At 35.0% G+C, this 19,961-nt stretch overlaps 3 protein-coding genes across 3 annotated transcripts; 2 read left to right on the forward strand and 1 right to left on the reverse strand.

Moving 5' to 3' along the window:
- Positions 1-496: 496 nt before the first annotated feature.
- LOC107860552 (FACT complex subunit SSRP1) lies at positions 497-7,225 on the forward strand. Its single transcript, XM_016705947.2, has 16 exons — positions 497-1,025; positions 1,657-1,842; positions 2,466-2,571; positions 3,035-3,171; positions 3,321-3,404; positions 3,521-3,615; positions 3,700-3,808; positions 3,957-4,043; positions 4,120-4,212; positions 4,378-4,575; positions 4,660-4,805; positions 4,895-5,039; positions 5,128-5,223; positions 5,314-5,487; positions 6,443-6,521; positions 6,698-7,225. Exons 1-16 carry the CDS (start codon positions 972-974, stop codon positions 6,823-6,825), a joined length of 1,917 nt encoding a protein of 638 aa, XP_016561433.1. The 5' UTR covers positions 497-971; the 3' UTR covers positions 6,826-7,225.
- A 605-nt stretch (positions 7,226-7,830) lies between these two features.
- On the reverse strand, positions 7,831-10,851 carry LOC107860553 (probable pectate lyase P59). Its single transcript, XM_016705948.2, has 4 exons — positions 10,475-10,851; positions 9,396-9,805; positions 8,657-9,171; positions 7,831-8,238 (listed from the first exon to the last, which is right to left on the reverse strand). Exons 1-4 carry the CDS (start codon positions 10,663-10,665, stop codon positions 8,011-8,013), a joined length of 1,344 nt encoding a protein of 447 aa, XP_016561434.1. The 5' UTR covers positions 10,666-10,851; the 3' UTR covers positions 7,831-8,010.
- Positions 10,852-16,339: 5,488 nt separating this feature from the next.
- Positions 16,340-19,770, forward strand: LOC107860554 (auxin efflux carrier component 8). Its single transcript, XM_016705949.2, has 6 exons — positions 16,340-17,783; positions 18,541-18,721; positions 18,826-18,911; positions 19,006-19,163; positions 19,233-19,309; positions 19,404-19,770. Exons 1-6 carry the CDS (start codon positions 17,276-17,278, stop codon positions 19,468-19,470), a joined length of 1,077 nt encoding a protein of 358 aa, XP_016561435.1. The 5' UTR covers positions 16,340-17,275; the 3' UTR covers positions 19,471-19,770.
- The last annotated feature ends 191 nt before the right edge of the window (positions 19,771-19,961 follow it).

A 19,961-nucleotide genomic window follows, 5' to 3' on the forward strand; every position in this document is an offset into this window, starting at 1 on the left:
TTTCTTTACATGAATCCCTTGCTCTCCATCTTCCCTTCTCCATCATCTCGACTTTGGAACACACTTTTTCACCCTTGGGACATCATTTATACGCTTCCTTTTTTCTTTTTAGCTTTTTAAGAAAAATAATGGTAACTTTTTATATTTTAAAAATATTTATTCTTTATTGTATTCTTATAGTTTTATGAAAGTCATTAATTTATTTTAGACCATATATTTTTAAGAAAAAGTTCTTAAACTATGTGATCGATAAATACCATTATCTGAATCGAAAGAATAAAGTAATAAATTTCTCGAACGATTATTATTCAAAAAAGTTCTTAGTCATTTTGAAAACCAACTTTTGGAGATTTTATTGTTATTGTTATTTTATTTTCCATTCAATGTTTTATAGAGAAGTAGAGGAAAATTTAAATTGAAAAAGAAGTTTTTGCTAGTTCAAGTTCATTATATAGGATTAACTAAAGAAGAAAAAGTTAGATTCGAGAAGGGAATTTTGAATAGAAAACATCTTGAAATTGAGTTCTGGATATTTATATAAATGCATTTATAATGAAATTTTATTAATTTTGTCATTCTACTCTAGAATATATTAATATATTTTTCAAAACAATTATCTTAATTACTACTCGGGGTTATTATACAAATTTTACTAGTAAATTTATGATATTTCAAATAATCAATTTTAATCTTTTCACATCTACGGTATCCATTTCTTGTAGGACACATGTGATATACTCGATTAAAATTTTCTTGATATATAAGTAGGTTACTAACACTGTAAAAATGAGTTACATTCTGTCGGAAGCAAGTCACAAAAAGTCGATTTCTGTTTGGGTCGGGTCGGGTCGAAAATCCCAAACCGCCTAATACATTTTCGCGCGGGAGGAGGTTGGTACTTGTGCATCTATATAAACCTTTTCCTCAGCGCCTCTCACTGGCACCATTTCATTTCTTTCACATAGAGAGCAATGACGGACGGTCACTTGTTCAACAACATCTCCCTCGGCGGCCGTGGAGGCACTGTAAGTTCTTCTTTTTCTCCGCCTAAATTCACTTTTTTTGGCTCTCTTTGTTGCTTATTTCTGAGTTTCCGATGGTTTTCTATATGGTTTCTGTTTGCTTCTTTAGGTTCAAGCTTAAAACCCTAACCCTAGACTTTTTATTTATGCTATGATCGTGTAAAAAAAATATTAATTTAAGTGTATTTTTGCTTTTTGTTATAATCTCAACATTTTTGTTGTATTTAGATGGATGCTTGGAACCCTAGCTCTTATTTAGTGACGGATTTGTCGTAATTGATTGAAAACCCTAATTTATGCTAATATTGTTTTTTCAATTTGTTTTCTAAAGCCCTTTTTTTCCGTATTTTGTTATTTTTGTTGTTTTCAGAATGGACACTTGGAACCCTAGCTCCAATATGTGGACGAATTTGATGTAGTGTGATTGCAAAACCTAATTTTCTGTTCTGTCTTTTAGTATTTTGGTAGTTTTAAGTTTGAATTGAGTGTTTTTGTGGGACATTTCCATCTGCTTTGGACCCAATTGGGAGAAATAAAAGGGGAAAACATAAGTATCTTGAATGTTACCTTTGTAGGAAGATTGTTGTTTGGAGGTAGCTACCCGTAATTATTTTGTTATTTCTGAGAAATGCAGAATCCAGGGCAGCTCAAGGTTCAGTCTGGAGGTATATTATGGAAGAAACAAGGTGGTGGTAAGGCTGTGGAAGTGGACAAGGACGATATAGTGGGCCTTACTTGGATGAAAGTTCCTCGAACTAATCAGCTGGGTGTGCGGATTAAGGATGGTCTTTATTACAAATTTACTGGCTTTCGCGACCAGGTAAATCTTTTATTTTGCTTTTAGTAAGTTTCAGTTTATCAGCTTCTTGAACTATTCCATTATTATACTGGAATATAAACAGCTCAAGCAATGGGGGGAGAATAGACAATTAGCCATAATAATGTTGGAAATTTTAGTGCTAGGTTACTCAGTACATGGTAATTAGCAACTTAAAAATAGTTTGATTTATAAAAACCCAGGGAATTGACACCTCAGGCTTCGTAAGGGTTATCAATCTTACCATGTTGACTGGTACTTAGTTGAATTAGGGGTGACTCGGACACCTAACACATCTAGTTTGGAACTGGCTACCGGTAGTGCTTGGTGTCTCAGTTCCACTACAGTAATTACAGGCCGTGAGGGAAAGAGAAACAAGGGGAACAAAGCTCCGAGTTAAGTGAAGCCAAAGGAAAGATGTTTTCCTTATTAAGATGTTGGTAGAAGCTGATCATCTCTAATTTATTTAGCTGATCATCTCTAATTTATTTATACCAGTTTATACCTCTGAAGGTTTGCAATGTATGTGATAGCTGGAGAACCTGTGGGATTGAGTCCATTCGTACATTATTATCTTGTTTTATCAGTTTTTGATGTTCCTTGGATGTGTATTTACTGCTTTGCAGGATGTTTCGAGTTTGAACACCTATTTCCAGAATTCTTGCGGGATATCTCCAGAGGAGAAGCAGCTATCAATTAGTGGAAAAAATTGGGGAGAAGTTGATCTAAATGGTTAGGATATGTGCTTCCTTCATGAGTTCACTGGCTTCCTGATTTTCTTATGCTCAACATACATGTTTTTTCTTCTCGTATAAATGCATTGTAGTTAATGAAATTAACCTTAACTATTTTTTTATGCCTTCAACTTAACTGTCTGAGCAAGAGTGGTCTAAATGGAAATTTCACACCACACATTGTTTTCAATAGTTTTGCAACAGATCATCTGTGGAAGCAAGAATTAATACTTAAAAGAGCTGTTACCTTAGTAATTCTTCTGTCTACATGGGGCACTGTTAATGACATTTTTACATAATCTTTGAAGGATTTCTTCTAATTAAATAGACACGGAGCAGTTGAAGTTTAGGAAGAAATACTAAAAAAGAAGGTGCAAAGGCAAAGAGGAGAATATGGAACATTAATTTTATTTGGAATTGCACACAGGCACTCATATTTGACTTTGCTTCTCTTTGTGCAGGGAATATGCTTTCTTTTCTTGTTGGTTCTAAGCAAGCATTTGAGATATCACTAGCAGATGTTTCTCAAACACAGCTTCAAGGAAAAAATGATGTCATGTTGGAGTTCCATGTAGATGATACAACTGGGGCTAATGAGGTTGCTGTTTCCACGATTGCTCTTTTCATTTGACATTAATGTGTTCCTAATGTGGTTGTCATGCCCAATTCTTACTTGAATGACACACATCTTGACTAATGCTTTGAAGCTGCTCTATTCTTAATGAGCCACACTTCTATTGACTGCAGAAAGACTCGTTGATGGAAATCAGCTTTCACATCCCTAATTCAAACACTCAATTTGTTGGTGATGAAAACCGACCTCCTGCTCAAGTAAGCGAAGTTGTATCAATTCAATTCTTTGAAGTCTGTGGAAGGATCCTTAAATCGCTTCCATCACATGGTAACTTTTCTTGGTTGAGATTGAGTAATTTGATTGTACCTGTTAGGTTCTTCGTGACAAAATCATGTTAATGGCTGATGTCGGTGCTGGAGGTGAGGAAGCTGTTGTCACATTTGATGGCATTGCCATACTTACTCCAAGGTTGGTTAAGCGCTTTTCATGTCAGTCGTTGTTACTATATGCTGTTTTGCTTCAGAGTGATTGACATGTACCCATATGCTGCAGGGGTCGTTATAATGTTGAACTTCATCTCTCATTTTTGCGTTTACAAGGACAAGCCAATGACTTTAAAATTCAGTACAGCAGCGTCGTCCGTATTTTTTTGTTGCCGAAGGTTATTCTATGTTCATCCTCCTCTTAGCAACTTCGTCAATGTCTTAGTTATGCCTACTCCTTTTAGTTTCGAGATGAAGTCTTTTGAAATTGTCTTCATTTAGCTTTTAAGTTGCTGTATTGAAAATGTGGCTTCTCTGCCTTTGCAGCATAACCAACCGCACACTTTAGTAGTTATCACTCTTGATCCTCCAATTAGGAAGGGCCAAACTTTGTATCCGCACATTGTATTGCAGGTATTGATTGATGTTTATTGGATAATGAGGTATATTCTATTTTTGGTATCAACCTGCTGACTTTTTGTCTTACCAGTTTGAGACAGACAATGTGGTGGACCTTTCGCTGGCTTTAAGTGAAGATCTTTTAAATACGAAATATAAGGATAGGCTGCTTACAGGTTACAAGGTAATTGGTTCTTTTTTTTTCGGGTTTTTCTTTTTCGTCATTTGGATTTGCCTCAACTGTGAAAAAAGAAATGCAGGTTATTATATTTAATTTTCATTGCTTAAATTTATAAACGCATGTTTGGTGTTGTTTATTTAATAACATTTAATTTGACTTATGAACCAGGGTCTAATCCATGACATCTTTACTCAAATATTACGTGGCTTGTCTGGTGCCAAAGTCACTAAACCAGGGAAGTTCCGTAGCAGTCAAGATGGGTATGCGGTGAAGTCCTCATTGAAAGCTGAAGATGGACTCCTCTATCCTCTTGAGAAGAGCTTCTTCTTTTTACCTAAACCACCAACTCTTATACTGCATGAGGAGGTATACTCAAGTTGCTGTAAGGTTTAAGATCTTGGGAGTTTTACATTCTCATTCTTTAAATTGACTTATTTCATATGTAATTAGATTGATTATGTGGAGTTTGAGAGGCACGCTGCGGGAACAGCCAACATGCATTACTTTGATCTTCTCATTAGACTGAAGACCGAGCAAGAACATCTTTTCCGGAATATCCAGAGAAATGAGTACCACAATCTTTTTGATTTCATCAGGTTTAGCTTGAATTCCAGGCCGCCTTCTTTTTCAATTGGGGTTTTACAAGTCTACTTGGTCTTTCTGACACAATTATTGGGTAGTGCAGTGGAAAGGGTCTGAAAATAATGAACCTTAACGAAGCCCGGGCTACAGAAGGTGTTCCGGTGTTGCCCGATGATGACGATGATGCCGTTGATCCACATCTCGAGCGTATTAAGAATGAAGCAGGTGGAGATGATAGTGATGAAGAGGTAAACATGCCTATTTGTAAATTTCATCTTCTTAAACTCCATGATAATCTTTTTCTGGAATGCAGTTTGACATTCATAACCTTTTCAGGACGAAGATTTTGTCCTTGATAAGGATGATGGAGGGTCTCCTACTGATGAGTCTGGAGGGGATGATTCTGATGCCAGTGCTAGTGGCGGCGAGGAGGTAAAATTGCCCTCTTACATTTATATGTTTTCGAGTTCTAATTTGTAAATTGGAAGAATATGAGCTAACAATCATGTATTGTGGCTTCAGAAACCTGCAAAAAAGAAGCCCAAAAAGGATGCTACTGTGTCAAAGCCATCTTCAAGCAGGAAAAAGGCAGACGATGATGGATTGAAGAAGAAAAAACCGAAAAAGAAGAAGGATCCAAATGCCCCGAAGAGGGCAATTAGTGCTTTCATGTTTTTCTCGCAGAATGAAAGAGAGGTACATATTTTGTTACAGGATTTCTTTCTTAGTAAATCAGTTACTTCTCCCCGCAGTCTGTGGTCTGTACCCCAGCCTTTTGTGTTGAGAGGTATTGAAAAAGATAGTGTTTCATTTTGAAGAAATAAGGTCTTCTTTCCTGACCAGATGAATAAAAAAAGCACCCAATATGGCGTACCCAAGTCTAGTTTTCCTCACATCCAGGCTACTCAGAACAACCGATGCATGCATCATCTTAAAAGTTGATAAAATCAAGCTGATAAAATCAGACTTAAAGTTCTAGAACCCATAATCCCATTATAGAGAATCCCTTAAACAAAGATGTGTTTACAACATGTTCCCCATTTAAAAAAAATTTAATGATTTTAACTAGGAACATACTAGCAATTTTGTCTATTGGTTGTCTTTCTATAGGGACTATAGGAATAACAAGCAGAGTTCACAAAGGCTTATGCTCAACTCTCTAATTCCTTTGACTGGATGATGTGATCTGGGAACTATGATGCATTTCCTAACTTACATGAGCTCGTCTCATTTTTCTAATTTGATCATTTCTGGTTCAAGCAAAGAATCATCCAAAATTGTTTTATTTTCAGACTAATCATCCTTTTGGTTTCATTACTTGCAAAATGTTTGTGATGCTTGTTAAAGCAGCTGATTGGGTATGTTTGCAGCAAGTGCCCATCCGATAACTACTGTTTGAAGACCTTGGGGAAGCATTCCTGTTTTATCTGTGTATCATTGTGATAGTTTTCTCTATTCATTTGTCATTAATTTACCTGAAATAAGTTTATTATAATTTGATCTGGTTTGATGGAAATTACAACCACATGCTATTACTGTATGATAACCTGCTTCTTTGTTGAGATGGTGTGACTTTTTGCTGGGGGATTACCTTTTGAGATTCATCATGGTTGTGACGTTTCATTCATTTGCCTTCGATTTATTTTTGCAGAATGTGAAGAGAAGTAATCCTGGAATCTCCTTCACTGAGGTTGGGAAGGTTCTTGGAGAGAGATGGAATAAGCTGTCAGGTTAGTTATTTTTGTGTCGTTTTGATATTTGTCTTATTTGCTTCATTATGTTATATTTAAGGGCGGTTGGCACAATGCTGGTCATGTTTGTTTTCTGTTTTTATTTTCTTCGATAATTTTATTGTAAGGGCATTTGACACATCGTTGGCTCACTTGTCGGATTGATGATTTTGCAGCCGAGGAGAAAGAACCCTTTGAGGCAATGGCCAAGGCAGATAAGAAACGATACACCGAGCAGATCAGTGGTTACAAGAGCGCTCAGCCGACTGCCATGGATTCAGGGGATGAATCTGGGAGTTCGTAAGTGCAAATTCATTTAGATCGAGAGTGGAACTTGGAAGGTTGACGTGCCTAATCAGCAGTGGTGGTTCGTAGTCAGAAGTGCTCGCTGCTAATGTTTTTGTGAAGCTCAAGTTTTCGGGGCACATGAGAAATCGGTGTCGAGAGGCACTTTTAATCAACAGCATAACGAATATAGTTGTCGTGACATTCGCCGGAGTATTTCTTTATATTCCTCCTATGTAGCAGGATAATCTAGGAGCTGTTTGCTCAAGTTATGTTAACCTGTGTTTTCAGGATATTATAAGGTAGTTTGGTGTGCTTATTAGGTTTTGAAGTTTTATGTATTCGTGCACCGATCTCAAGTTATCAATTGGTGTAATAGCCAAAAATTATTAGTTATTTAGTGCAATCATTGTCAAATACATCAACCGTGCAATAGCTATCGGGTTTACGGGAATACACATTCCGTAAGTAGCATTGTAGATCTGTCCTTGATCTTTACATGATTATCGCTGCAAAAGTTGTTGAAACCCCTTCTAAGCCTCATGTTTATTCTGTGCAAGTTTGAAAATCTCCGACTTAGAGTCAAATCATCTTCAGTTCAAATGTTCAAAAGAGAAGCTGAGTATTGTTTAGGTATTACACAAATTAATATTATAAATTGCTTTTTCAAGCACGTTTAACACACTGTCATGTTACCAATTCCACGTAAACATAACATGAATATAAACAGCCACATTACAAGACATCCAAAAGTGGATTCGCCAAAAATTGGGTGGGGGCAAGGGCGGGCGAGGGGGTTTGAGGTATGTGGTCGGGGGTAGTTGGAGACGAGAATTTTATCAACAGGGTCATTCTTTTTTAAATTTTCAAGGAACTTGTCTTTTTAATGAAAATATTTTAAATTTTTTTGATCAATTCCGTACAGAACACAACCTTAGTTCAACGAACTGTGTACTGATATAGAAATTGCATCTGAATTGGCCAACCAAAACATTGACAGGGAGTTGCAATACAAGCTACGTAGTTGGTACGAATTTGCAATTTTCATTTCGTTGTGCTTTTGTAGTCCTTAACAACTCAAAATTACAAAGGAATTTTGATACAGTAAATACATACAACGTACTTAAAATTAAGGACACGTATGATGATGACAATGGTTTTGCTATGATGATAATATGTATGTGTAGGAGAAATAAAAACACTCTTAACAAGGTTGTCCTATCTTGCAATTTAGTGCCCCTGAAAACCTTGTAATCCAAGTGACTTGATCCCCTGGGGCTGATGAAATCCCATCAAAAAGTTCAAAGTGTTTCTTGGTCCAATCTGGATCTCCAGATTCAACAAAGAATGCTCCATTCATGAATAGATCACCTTGTGATCTCCATGGCCACTGTTTCCACACTGATTCTGGGGAATAATCTCTCTTTGTTACCTGCATATGCACGAAAATACAAATGTAAAGATCAGCACTAGTACATAAACCAAAACTATAAATATAATTCGTATACACCGACAATGTAGAGAATTTTTACACTAGCTACCAAGTAACCTACCTCCTTTTTTTTTTGGAGAGATTCAACATATATGCATGAACAATACTAAAAATTATCCTTTTACCTTAACGTATTGTAGTAATGCAACCTGTCTTACTTTCCCAGTTAGGATTCCTACATTTTGTGGATGGTTGACTATAGTTATCCTTCAGGTGAACTGATATTACAAAACTCTTCCTAGTTACCAATTTCACTCTCGATGGATGGTTAGTACGAGTGTGCAAATTCTTTTATATTGTGGGTATATAGAAGTTATATTCATTCCCAAAATTATTTTGGGATTTTTTGATTGATTACCTCTTTCTTGAACGCGTCATTAGGAGGAGCAACGAAACGGTTACCCTGGCTAATAATAATGGGATGTTGGCTGCCACCAATAGCATACATATTCCAATGTGTGTAATCATTGTTAACAACATGAATAAAACCCCATCTACACCTTGGCATTCTCTGTATTAATCTCTTCCCAAAATGATTAAAAGCCACAGTTATTTGCATCCTTTGATCAATTGAAGAACTATCACTTGCACCAAAAAGCATCACTTCATTATGATCAGTGAAGTGACTGTTGGATATTGTAATAGCCGTGGATCCCTCAACAGCATCAATAAGCCCATCGTAACAACTCCTCATTGACACATGATCCACCCATATATTCGACGAACCAAATATCGAAATACCATCTCCATCGCTCTGTGTTCGTTGTCCAATGTGGTCTACTGCGTCCCTGATCATCCCCCCACTGCCTACATGGATGTCGTGAATGCGCAGACCATGGATGATCACATTCTTCACGTACTGCAACATTATACCTGTCGCCACATAATATAATTTAAGAGTTTATCAAGGATCCGCTGATCAAATGATAGAAATACTGAAATTGATAGTGTAAGTACTTTTCGATTAAATGACAACTAACTCTAGCATGAAAATGACTACTACCTGTTGCATAAAACCTATATTTATTGTACTTAAAAGAACTTTATTAGCTAAATAATATAAATATTTAATATTTAATTGCGAACTCAATAACTACCTGCTCCATTTGCAATGTGAACGATAACTCCACGACCATCAATAGTCTTGTCACTTTGCATTATGAGCTCTTGTGTTAGCCTAATGTTCATGCTTCTAGCAAAAATGATCCACAATGGCTGCTTTTGAATGACACCATAACGCAGTGTTCCTGGTTTAGGGTTGCTACTGTCATCGGAATTGTCCGTTACGACGTAGATTTCGCCGTCTTTTCCACCAGTGGTACCTTTTGCAAAGCCCATTGCACAATCTGCTAGCCTTTTACGATTATCTGCCCAATTTCCTTGGCATCTCCAACAACTATCAATTGGGTTGGTGGCTAAACAAGGACCATCGTCTCTTCTTTTCCCTCTTAGCTCTCTTCTTGTTCCATTTAGAGGTACCCTTGATTCCTTTATTTCCGTCACGGTTCTGTTTTGTATTAGAAAGATCACAAAATAAAGTCAACCACGATAACATGGAGGATAACCTTGCCTCTAAAGTGGAGAGGTTGTTTCTGATTAACAATAAATTGATGGCGCTAGAATGAATTTTGAATTTTTTATTCCAAAAAAATCTTTTCTTCTTATGTAATGCCAAAGGATCAAAGGCTCATGCATTGTCAAGTTGCATTCTTGACCTTTTTTCGCATTATAACATCCAAAAAAAATAAAAATCCTAAAATGCTACAATATGTAGAAAATAATAAAAAGCGTTTGAAATATGAGGGTCAAATATCCTAATTTTTGGCTCAATGCAACCATCTATTGCTCAGTTAGATTAGATGATAAGAATCTACATAAAAATTACTATATATAGCCGAAAGAAAAAATGCTACTTTTCCAAATTGCATGATGGTGTCATATTTAATGTAATTTATATAGAATAATCATTGAAGAGCCATTTGCATGAAAAAAGTTATTACAAAAAGTAGTATTTTGGAAAATTTGTTGAAGGGAACATTTTATTTTTTTTTAACATAAAAGAGAACTATTGCAAGGTTTCAAAGCATCTTTTATGGTCAAATGGCACCTAATTAAACATTGTTGATGTTTTTATAAATAGAAATTAGAGAGGGAGGAAATTAATTAATTAACGTACTTCTTAGTTTGCTTGGCAAATGCAAAAGTGACATTCATCGGGTCGGGCTTATAGGCCTTTTGGGCCCATTCGTCTGCTTCTTGGGCTCTTCTCCTCCAAACCTCATCAAACTCACCAATGTGCCCATTTATTGCCACAAAAAATGTGGAAAATAGTAACAAAGACAAATATATAAAGTTAGTTGCTTCCATTAAAGAATATAATGATTTAATTAGTTGATTTTTTCTAAGGAATTTGTTGTCGTGCGTTTTTTCTTCTTCTAACTATGAAAGAAGGTCTTAATTATTGGGTCGAACCCTTTTATTTTCTAGGGGTTAGACCCTCTTTGTTGTAGCCTAAAAAAAGCAACAACGTAAAGAGATGTGTCTTTTGTTAATGAAAAAATGTTGTTTAAATACTAAATGATTTTGATGAAGAATAGCGTAAGATGCGGATAGCCATTTCTTTCAAAGGCAAACACGTTATAAAAGTTTATGGTTAATACACTACTTGCCTAGCTATGGTCCAAAATAAGCCCAAAATTACATTAATTAGTTGGTTGATATAAGCTATTTATACGAATTTCAATGTGGATTAACAAACATTACACATAGTCAATGCTTAGAGCACGTACATTAATCATAATCTCCATTGTACTCCTTTCGTTCCTTTTTAGTTGTCATAATTTACTTTTTAAAAGTCAAACGACATAAATTTTAAACAACATTTTAAAATGTATTTCTTTTAATCACATTGATATCAGAAAAATTGTAATTTATAATACTTTTCATATAATTTTTTAATATCTAAATTCTATTTTGAAAATACCGAATTAACCTAATCTAATTTAGTTTCGAAAATTAGTGACTCTCGGTGAAATTTGACAACTAAAAAGAAAATTGAGGAAGTAAAAAGTAATCTTCTTCCGGAACTTATCATCTCACATCTATTTTGGTAAAATTTATAATATTAATTAAAACATCATGAGAAATATTTATAGTAAGTTTCCGCATAGTTAATTTTTTAATTAAAAAAGATTTAAATCTAGAGAGAAGAAAAATCCATACCACACATCAACATGAATAACTGCCAAGTTACTTTGTAGAGTGATTTTAGAAAATAAAAATAAATAAAGGAAATCTGCAGTAGAACTAAAAACGTAATAGAAATTTGCTAAAGAGTAGCTAAATTTTGCTCATTTTTCGGGATTTAAGTATTTTTATTAATCTACATGAGATGATAAAATTTTTAGAGCGTGTTAGTAACATCATGATATGATTAGGTTGTGTAATTATTACAAAAATATATTTGATTGTCATAATATAATTTCAATAAAAATTATATTAGGATGTTATATAAAGGCACGAATAGAAAGTTGCACGAGATGTAGCGAGGATTTTAAGTAAGGGGTTCAAAATATAAAAAAAGTAAATAGATGAACTAGCAAAGAGGTTCGACGTTTATTATATATGCATATAAAATAATTGTAACCAAATTAGCTAGCTCCGCCCCTGACAAGTTGTATAAGCTCGTTGGAGCGAGAGAGAGGCCGAGACCCGTACCTTAGAATAAGATAAGTGCATCAAGAACATAATGGCAAAGTGTTAGATAGAAAAGGCACACATTATATGTAAATTAATAACAAGAGATGATCTTAAAACAAAGAAGAGGATAGGAATATCATGCCAGGAGAGTAAAAGCATTTCAAGAATCGTAGAGATTTTGAATATTGCAAGTGCATAAAGATTATGGAGTTACATTAAGCACTAAGTAATGCGAATCATACTTACTATTTAGATGGTCAACTCACTATTTGGTAACCAAAGTATGGAGAAATCAAACTTTCTGTGTAAACCAAACCATCCTGAATGGTTATACGACTCATATTATCATTCGATTGCTAGATGTCCTATATACCGCTGTTCCTTTCGAACAATAGCAGCTAAGTAGCACTTCGCCATCTGAAAACCTATATATTGGTATGACAATAGAAGCTCCATTACTTGGTCACGTGAACCATTTCATCCAAGATTTTTCGACACCATAGTCTTTCATTACCCATAAATCAAAATTTATCTTGTCATTATGATAAACACAAAGGCTTTCTTCCAACACTGATACACCCCTTTCAGCCCTTCTGAGGGTGTAGGGAAGCCGTGGCAACCCGTATCTCTCCATATATCTCATCTGAAATTTTAAATGAAACAATCGAACGCTCTTGTTCCCAACCGATCCAATGAAATGCTACATGTACAAATACCAAACTTAATTCCCTTGCTGACATATCAACATTACTCATCCTACCTGAGGTTTCTTCAATACCACTTTTAAGTGATAGAATTTCGTCCGGCACTTCGTCAAACCGGTCAATCCCAAGGATCTTATAGTCATCACTAGTAGAGTCATATCCCAAACCATAAGTATAGCCCTCTTGTGGAACTTCTGATTGACTGGGAAGTATTACTGACTCTCTGGTGGAGGGGTTCCATAACAATAATATGGATGGCTGATCTTCTTCAACCTTACACCAAATCCCAATGAAAAACAAACCATCGCAACAACAATAGACTCTACCATGCAATGGTTTAGAGCCTAAAGGGCAATCAAGTCTGCGTATATCCTTAACAAGGCGACGAGGATAAAGAGGTAGAGTAGAAGTAAAAACTTATAGCATCGTATGCTTGGCCGATAAGCAGTTTTTGCGAGTTCTGATTCTTGGCATGAATATTGAGATGCTTCTTTTTAAAGTAAGGTTCAGAGATTAATGTATTCCAATACTTTGAAACGCACTTGAACCGAAGAAGAGACTTCATGGGGTGCCTGCCGAGGACGTCTAGAATTATTTCTTCGTGACTTCCCATTAAACACAATGACAATTAGAGGACAGAAGATTTTCAATTAATAAATTTGAGTAGATTCTATTTATAATAAGTTTGTCAAGGGAATTAAAATCCCTGTAGGAATAAAATTTGATTCCTAGTAGGATTAGGATGATTCTGCCTTCTACAAGGAATACTCACCAATTCTTTTAATTTGTTGCATATAATACATACAGAATAATAATTGCCACGTTTTATTGTTTTGTCTTTGCTAAAGGTCAAATGTTAACTCCTCAATTAATCAAACAAATCTTTACTTTTTTTTTTAATCTATTTAGTGATTGTTTGGTATGGAGGAAAAAGTTTAAGAGGTCGAAATTTTGTTTAAGCATACTAGAAAATGAAAATCCTATCTTTAATACAAAAGGTCCTAAATTTAGACAGGACATGCAAACAATACAAACTTTTTTGTTTTAGAATTTATTAAATGTATATTTAATTGTGAGTCCAATAATTATGATGACTATAAATTTAGTGTCAATTTCAAAATACATAAACTTCAAATTTTACCTTCGCTTCCCAGGATATATGTTTCTTGCTCTATATAATTTACTACTCTATCCGTCTCAAATTATTCGTCCCAAATTTTCTAATTTGATTTCTCATTTTACTTGTCTTTTTTCATTAATCAAGAAGAGATAATTATTTTTTCCTTGTTTTACCCTTTGTATTAATTACTTTTTTCTCCAAATTACTCCCTCCGTTCCAAATGGAGATGACATATTGATTAAGCAAAATAATTAATAACATGACTAGTTTACCATTGTACCCCTATTAAATGATTTTAATTTGAAGAAAAAGTAATTAATGCAAAGGGTAAAACATGATAGAAAAATTTGTCTCTTCTTAATTAATGAAAAAAGGACAAGTAAAATGGAACATCAAATTAGAAAATTTGAGATGGGTAATTTGAGACGGAGGAAGTAAAATATAAACATCATTTAATAGGGATATATGGTAAAATAGACATATTATTAATTATTTTTTTTAATCAATATGTAATCTCATTTTGAAACGGGTAATTTGAGACGAGGGAGTAACTACTTAACTCCTTTTTCTTTCTATAGCTTTTTGTCCATGTCTTTTTCTTTTTATTTTACTTTCATAAACATCCCACAAATATGTATGGAATTTTTTAATAAACCACACATGGATCTTTCCCTTTAAGTACATATGTGCATGTTGATTTATGCCACATTAAACAATAGAGGAGATATAATTATGACAACCAAGATCAAAGAGATCTTAGGCTGAAAATGCAATAGCTTCTGGAGATCTTAGAGGTCGAAATTTTATTTAAGCATACTGAAAAATGAACATCCATCTTTAATACAAAAGGTACTAAATTAGACAAAATGTCCAAACAATTTAAATTTAACCTAATTGATTTTTTTTCTCTTAAACGAACTGATAAATGGAAATATAAAAATCACCCATGGAAGTAGGTAGATCTTATAATAAAACTCCTTGCAAGTATTGTGTCTCTTTTCAAAGCTGGACGTTATTTTTGCAAACATTAGGGGTGTGTTTGGTACGGAGAAATTCAAATTTTTTCATGTTTAACTGGTTAAAATATGTTCAAAAATATTATCGGAAAAAAAAAATGCGTTGAAAAGAAGAAATGGGGGAAACAATTTGCACTCTAGGTGCCCCAACGTTCCTAAACCCCATCCTTTGACCACTCCTCATCCCACCCACGCCACATTGTGTTTTTATTAGCTACATACAATGTTCTTAAAACAATAATAATTTTTATTTTTTTTTATCAAACACTAAAAAATAAGTAAGAAAATCATTTATTTATTTATTTGTTTATTTACAGAGACATATTTTTCATACCAATTAATTAATACACCCTAAAAAAAACTATACAATAAAAAGTGCAAAAACTTGGGAATCATTTGATTAGATGCCAGGGTATTTTAATTCTCCATTGGTTGATCCTATTTTATATCCAATTCAATGTGGGATTAACAAACAATGCACATATTAGATCATGTAAATGACATCACTCATAAATCTTCATTACACTAGGGTGGGATTTATCCTATGCGCATCCAAAGAGTAGCGTCTGCGGTTCCCTTCATAAAAAAAAAAGGGGTCTATTGGTCAAGAAGGCTTCTTTAACAAGGGAAAACCATTTCAAAAGGAGTAATTTTTCAGAAAAAGTGATCTGCACATTTTCCGGAGAGGAAAGAATGTGCTAAGCTTAAGCTTACCTCTAAGAATAGTTTACTAGTTAAAAGCATAACATACAATATAAACAGTCATAACAGAAAGAAGAAAATATATACTATATAAACAGTCAACAAGTGAATCACAGTATACATCCAGAACTGCAAATCATCATCATTAGAAAGTCAAATAACCCTTCCACCTCGGGGGCAGATACAGCTTTATTTTACCGAGTTCATCTGAAACTGATATTTCCAAGAAGCATGAATTAAATGTAAAAATCAACTATACAAGGAATATTAGACATGAATCCATAATCTTGAAAACAAAGTGGATTCCATGATAAGAAATTAAAAGTTGAACCCGTAAAGCGCCTAAACAGGGATTCAACCCTGCTCCTCCCAACCCAACCCTGGAAAAATTCCAAATGTTAATGATATAGAGAATCAGGAAAAGTTCCATGAGGAACATTAGATCAGTCAATTCATTCCACCTCAAATTCGAAAATAGTTAGGATCAACCACGAGTCTTTTGTATTCATTTCACTCTATTCAGATCCATTTGATTTTAATATTGCTAAATAATTTGTCTTTTAAGACACAAGCAAATCTGTTCCCCAACCTAAAACCAACACATACTCAGTGTAAACCCACCAAACGAGGTCTCAGAGCATAGAGTGTATGCATACCTTACCCCTACCTCAGAGGTAGAGAGGTTGTTTCTGATAGATCCTCAGCTCAAGGCCCCACTCCCTAAAAAAAGAAGAAGAAAACTAAATTAACTAAGGGGGAAAAGAGATTATGGTTTTTAGTAGGTGTGTCCTGGCTAGATTCCCCATATTGCAAGTCTAACAGTGGAGTATATCAAAAATGACAAAAGAATAATAAATAAAGAGGCACCAGAACTTGGCCTGACAAAATTGCATACCTCTAAAAGCAAAACCCTGTAATACTTATTCCAAAACTTTGACCATATATAGCAAAAATTCTTACTTCAGAAACGTTATTTACTCATCAAGCCAGTTACTTCTTTTGCAATTCACTTCTTTATTCTCCTAGCTTACTTTTCCAGATAACCTGGTAGCTAAAGGCTATGCTAGTGCATAAATGGAGATTTAGGCAGGATAACTTGACAGATTTTCACCCCTGAATTTTGCTGCCATCAAAGTTAAACGACAAATAGTCGATGTAAGGCATTTTGGTGCAGTAAAGATCACTGCATATAAAGTGCAGTTAAATACCTCTTCTTCCTAAATGAAATCTTACAGTGAAATAAAGTGCATGTGGGGCACAGAATAGGAGACAAATTAAAGCTTGTATAGCTTACTATTTTCAGTCTATAAGATAGGTATAGGTTAACACCTATGCCGCATGAAGAAATGAGCAAAAAGGGATTAACCACATGAAGAAAACTAGAATTAACTTTTAACTAAACAAGATTAGATACCTGGCATTTGAGCATGGTAAGCATCAGTAATATCAAATTTTCAGCCTAAAAAAGGTGGGTAATATAAGGGGACACACACACACACACAGAAAAAGCAAATTACTTTCTGCAATGTCTGTGAACCCACATAGACATAGGTTAGTATATATTTTCATATATGATAACCACCAGATGCTGGGATAAAACTTAAAAAGATTAGTCAGAAAGCTTCAGCCGAAAGATGTAGTGGTTACTTTCCTATCAGATGCCAATAAAGCAAGCCAAATAGCATAAAAGACCCTGTTACCAAGGTTTCGACATATGAAAATCTACAAGAAATACTATGATAACCCTACGTGATGTCTACAATGTTGTGGCAGCTACCATACCTTTATATGTTGTCATGATCATAGCCTACATCTCTGTAAGGTGGTGGAAACTCTTTTCACCAGAGCAATGCTCTGGAATCAACAAGTTTGTGGCAAAATTTTCAATACCTTTATTGTCCTTTCAAGTGATATCAGGAAGCAACCTCTACAAAGTAAACCTGAAGCTTCTAGTAGCAGATTTCATTCAAAAAATTCTTGCTGTCTTTCTACTGGCAGTTTTCGCCAAACTGAAGCCTAAAGGAAGCCTGACTTGGATCATAACAGGTCTTTCAGTTTCCACCCTTCCAAACACCTTAATCTTGGGGATCCCGCTAATAAAGGCCATTTTTGGTGATGCGGCAGCAGAACTACTAGCGCAGCTAATTGCACTTCAGAGTTTAGTTTGGTACAACCTCCTACTACTCCTGTTTGAGCTCAATGCAACAAAAGAATCTTATGTGACATCGCCATCAGAAGTACCAGGTATGTATGCAGTGAACAAAATAATGGTTCCTAAACATAAAATATCTATTTGGACAGTGTCCGTGTAACAGAACCTATTTAAAGCACTCCAATTTTAACTGTTAAGAACTAAAAAACAATATATTGTAAATGTGATAAGTGAAGAAAGAATCCTATTCCAGGCCCCACTAATTTCAGTTAGCCTGTATCATATGATCTCCAGATAAACTAATTTTGATATTGTGAAGCATGACAGTGCTCAATTTCTGAAATGTTCCTTTTCCAGTTTCAAAACTAGTCAAAATTCAAAATTAGAGGAGTGAACCATCCACTTGCTATCTCTTAAACAACATAGGTCAACCCAAAAACTTATTAATGTAGTTTGGCAGCAAAAGCTCATTCTTCAACGAAATATAAGTTTGCTTTACCACAATGAATCAATTCATCTACTTGTGAGAAACAAACCACTTTCAACTCGCCCAAATGAAACAAACAAGTTTACTGAGACAACCCCTTCAACAGTGGAAAAAAAAGTAGAAAGTTAGCCATAGTTGGTCCCAGAAGTTCCCAACTAACCAAATTACTATGTGATGCAACCATCCAGCTTGCTTTTTATTTCCCTTACCCCCCAAATCCCTCTCCCTTGCTCCAACAAACAAAAAGAAGAAGAAGATAGCAATTAGTAGCTTTGATCATGACCATTGCAACCTGCCGACTATTTATGCAAAAATCATCATGTATGCTCTTTTGTGTTATACATTAATTTTTGCCCTGCAAGTTGAGCTTGAGGTCCCTCGAGAACAAGAACTGGAAGAGGACGGGGAGGAGGAAGCAAAAGACAGATCCCTAAGGAAGAAAACAACTATGGTAATTCTTCTAACAGTTGGAAGGGAACTCATAACAAATCCTAATACACACGCAACTCTGGCCGGTATCATTTGGTCAAGCATACACTTCAGGTAAAGTCTTACTAAGCCTCTCTAGAAACATAAAACCTATCTTATACAGAAACTTCCATGTTGAAAATCAAAGAACTTATTTTTTCACACAAAATGAAGTGCAGGTGGGGAGTCAATCTGCCAAAAATTGTTGAACGATCAATATCAATACTTTCAGATGGAGGACTAGGAATGGCAATGTTTAGCATAGGTATGCAACAGAAAATAAGCACTCATCACATGAATTACTAGAGAATTACTGAAAATAAAAAATGGCCAGAAACTCAAATTGACTAATTCAACAGGTGTTTTCATGGCATCCCAAGCTAGTATAATAGCATGCGGAACCAAAAAGGCAATATTAGCAATGGCACTGAAGTTTGTTCTAGGACCTGTTCTCATGGCAATCTCATCTATTGCTGTTGGACTACGGGGAAAATTCCTAAAATTGGCTATAGTGCAGGTGAAGCTACATCGTTTTCTGTTGTCAATTTTCATGGCAGATTACTCAATGTTGTACTTTGTACTGCAGGCAGCCCTTCCCCAAGGAATCGTTCCTTTTGTGTTTGCTAAGGAGTATAACATACATCCAACCATCTTAAGTACAGGGTATGACATACAATTACCATCTCAAACTTACAATTCCTCAACTAAGAACATTTTAAGAAGATATGATTTTTATGTGGTTTCATTCTAATTGCAGGGTAATCTTTGGCATGCTGATTGCAATACCAATTACTTTGGCATACTATTTCCTGTTGGAAATCTGAAACTCAGACACGGCCATGGCTATTTTCAGTTATTCATAAATTCATCCGAGATACAGCTTGCTCTTCTCTAACAACATTCAACTGTAGAGGGATTACAATGAAAAAAAGGCAAAAATCTAAGCGACCATAGTTCTTGTATTAAAAAAAGTATGAATGTGTGTGAGTTTATTTTACCAACTCATTTATCATATTAAAACATCAGCTAGCATGCATGAATAAATCCAAACTCAGTGATGCAGAGACTCCGAGTTCTAACATTTCAGAGAGAAAGAAAATGACATGAATGGTATTGATGCGTTCTGTTCTCTATACAAGATAACCAAACCAGCTACGATGTGAGTAGAAGCAGGAACAACCATACAAATAAAACAAGTTCTACTACGATATAAGTATATAACAATTACAAGATTACGAGAGCACAACAAGAAGTAGATCCAGGTCAAAGCTTTAAGATAGTCACTCAGCACACATTCGAACAAACAAACTAAAGT

Source organism: Capsicum annuum, chromosome 2, assembly GCF_002878395.1.
Source record: "Capsicum annuum cultivar UCD-10X-F1 chromosome 2, UCD10Xv1.1, whole genome shotgun sequence".
Lineage (NCBI taxonomy): Eukaryota > Viridiplantae > Streptophyta > Magnoliopsida > Solanales > Solanaceae > Capsicum > Capsicum annuum.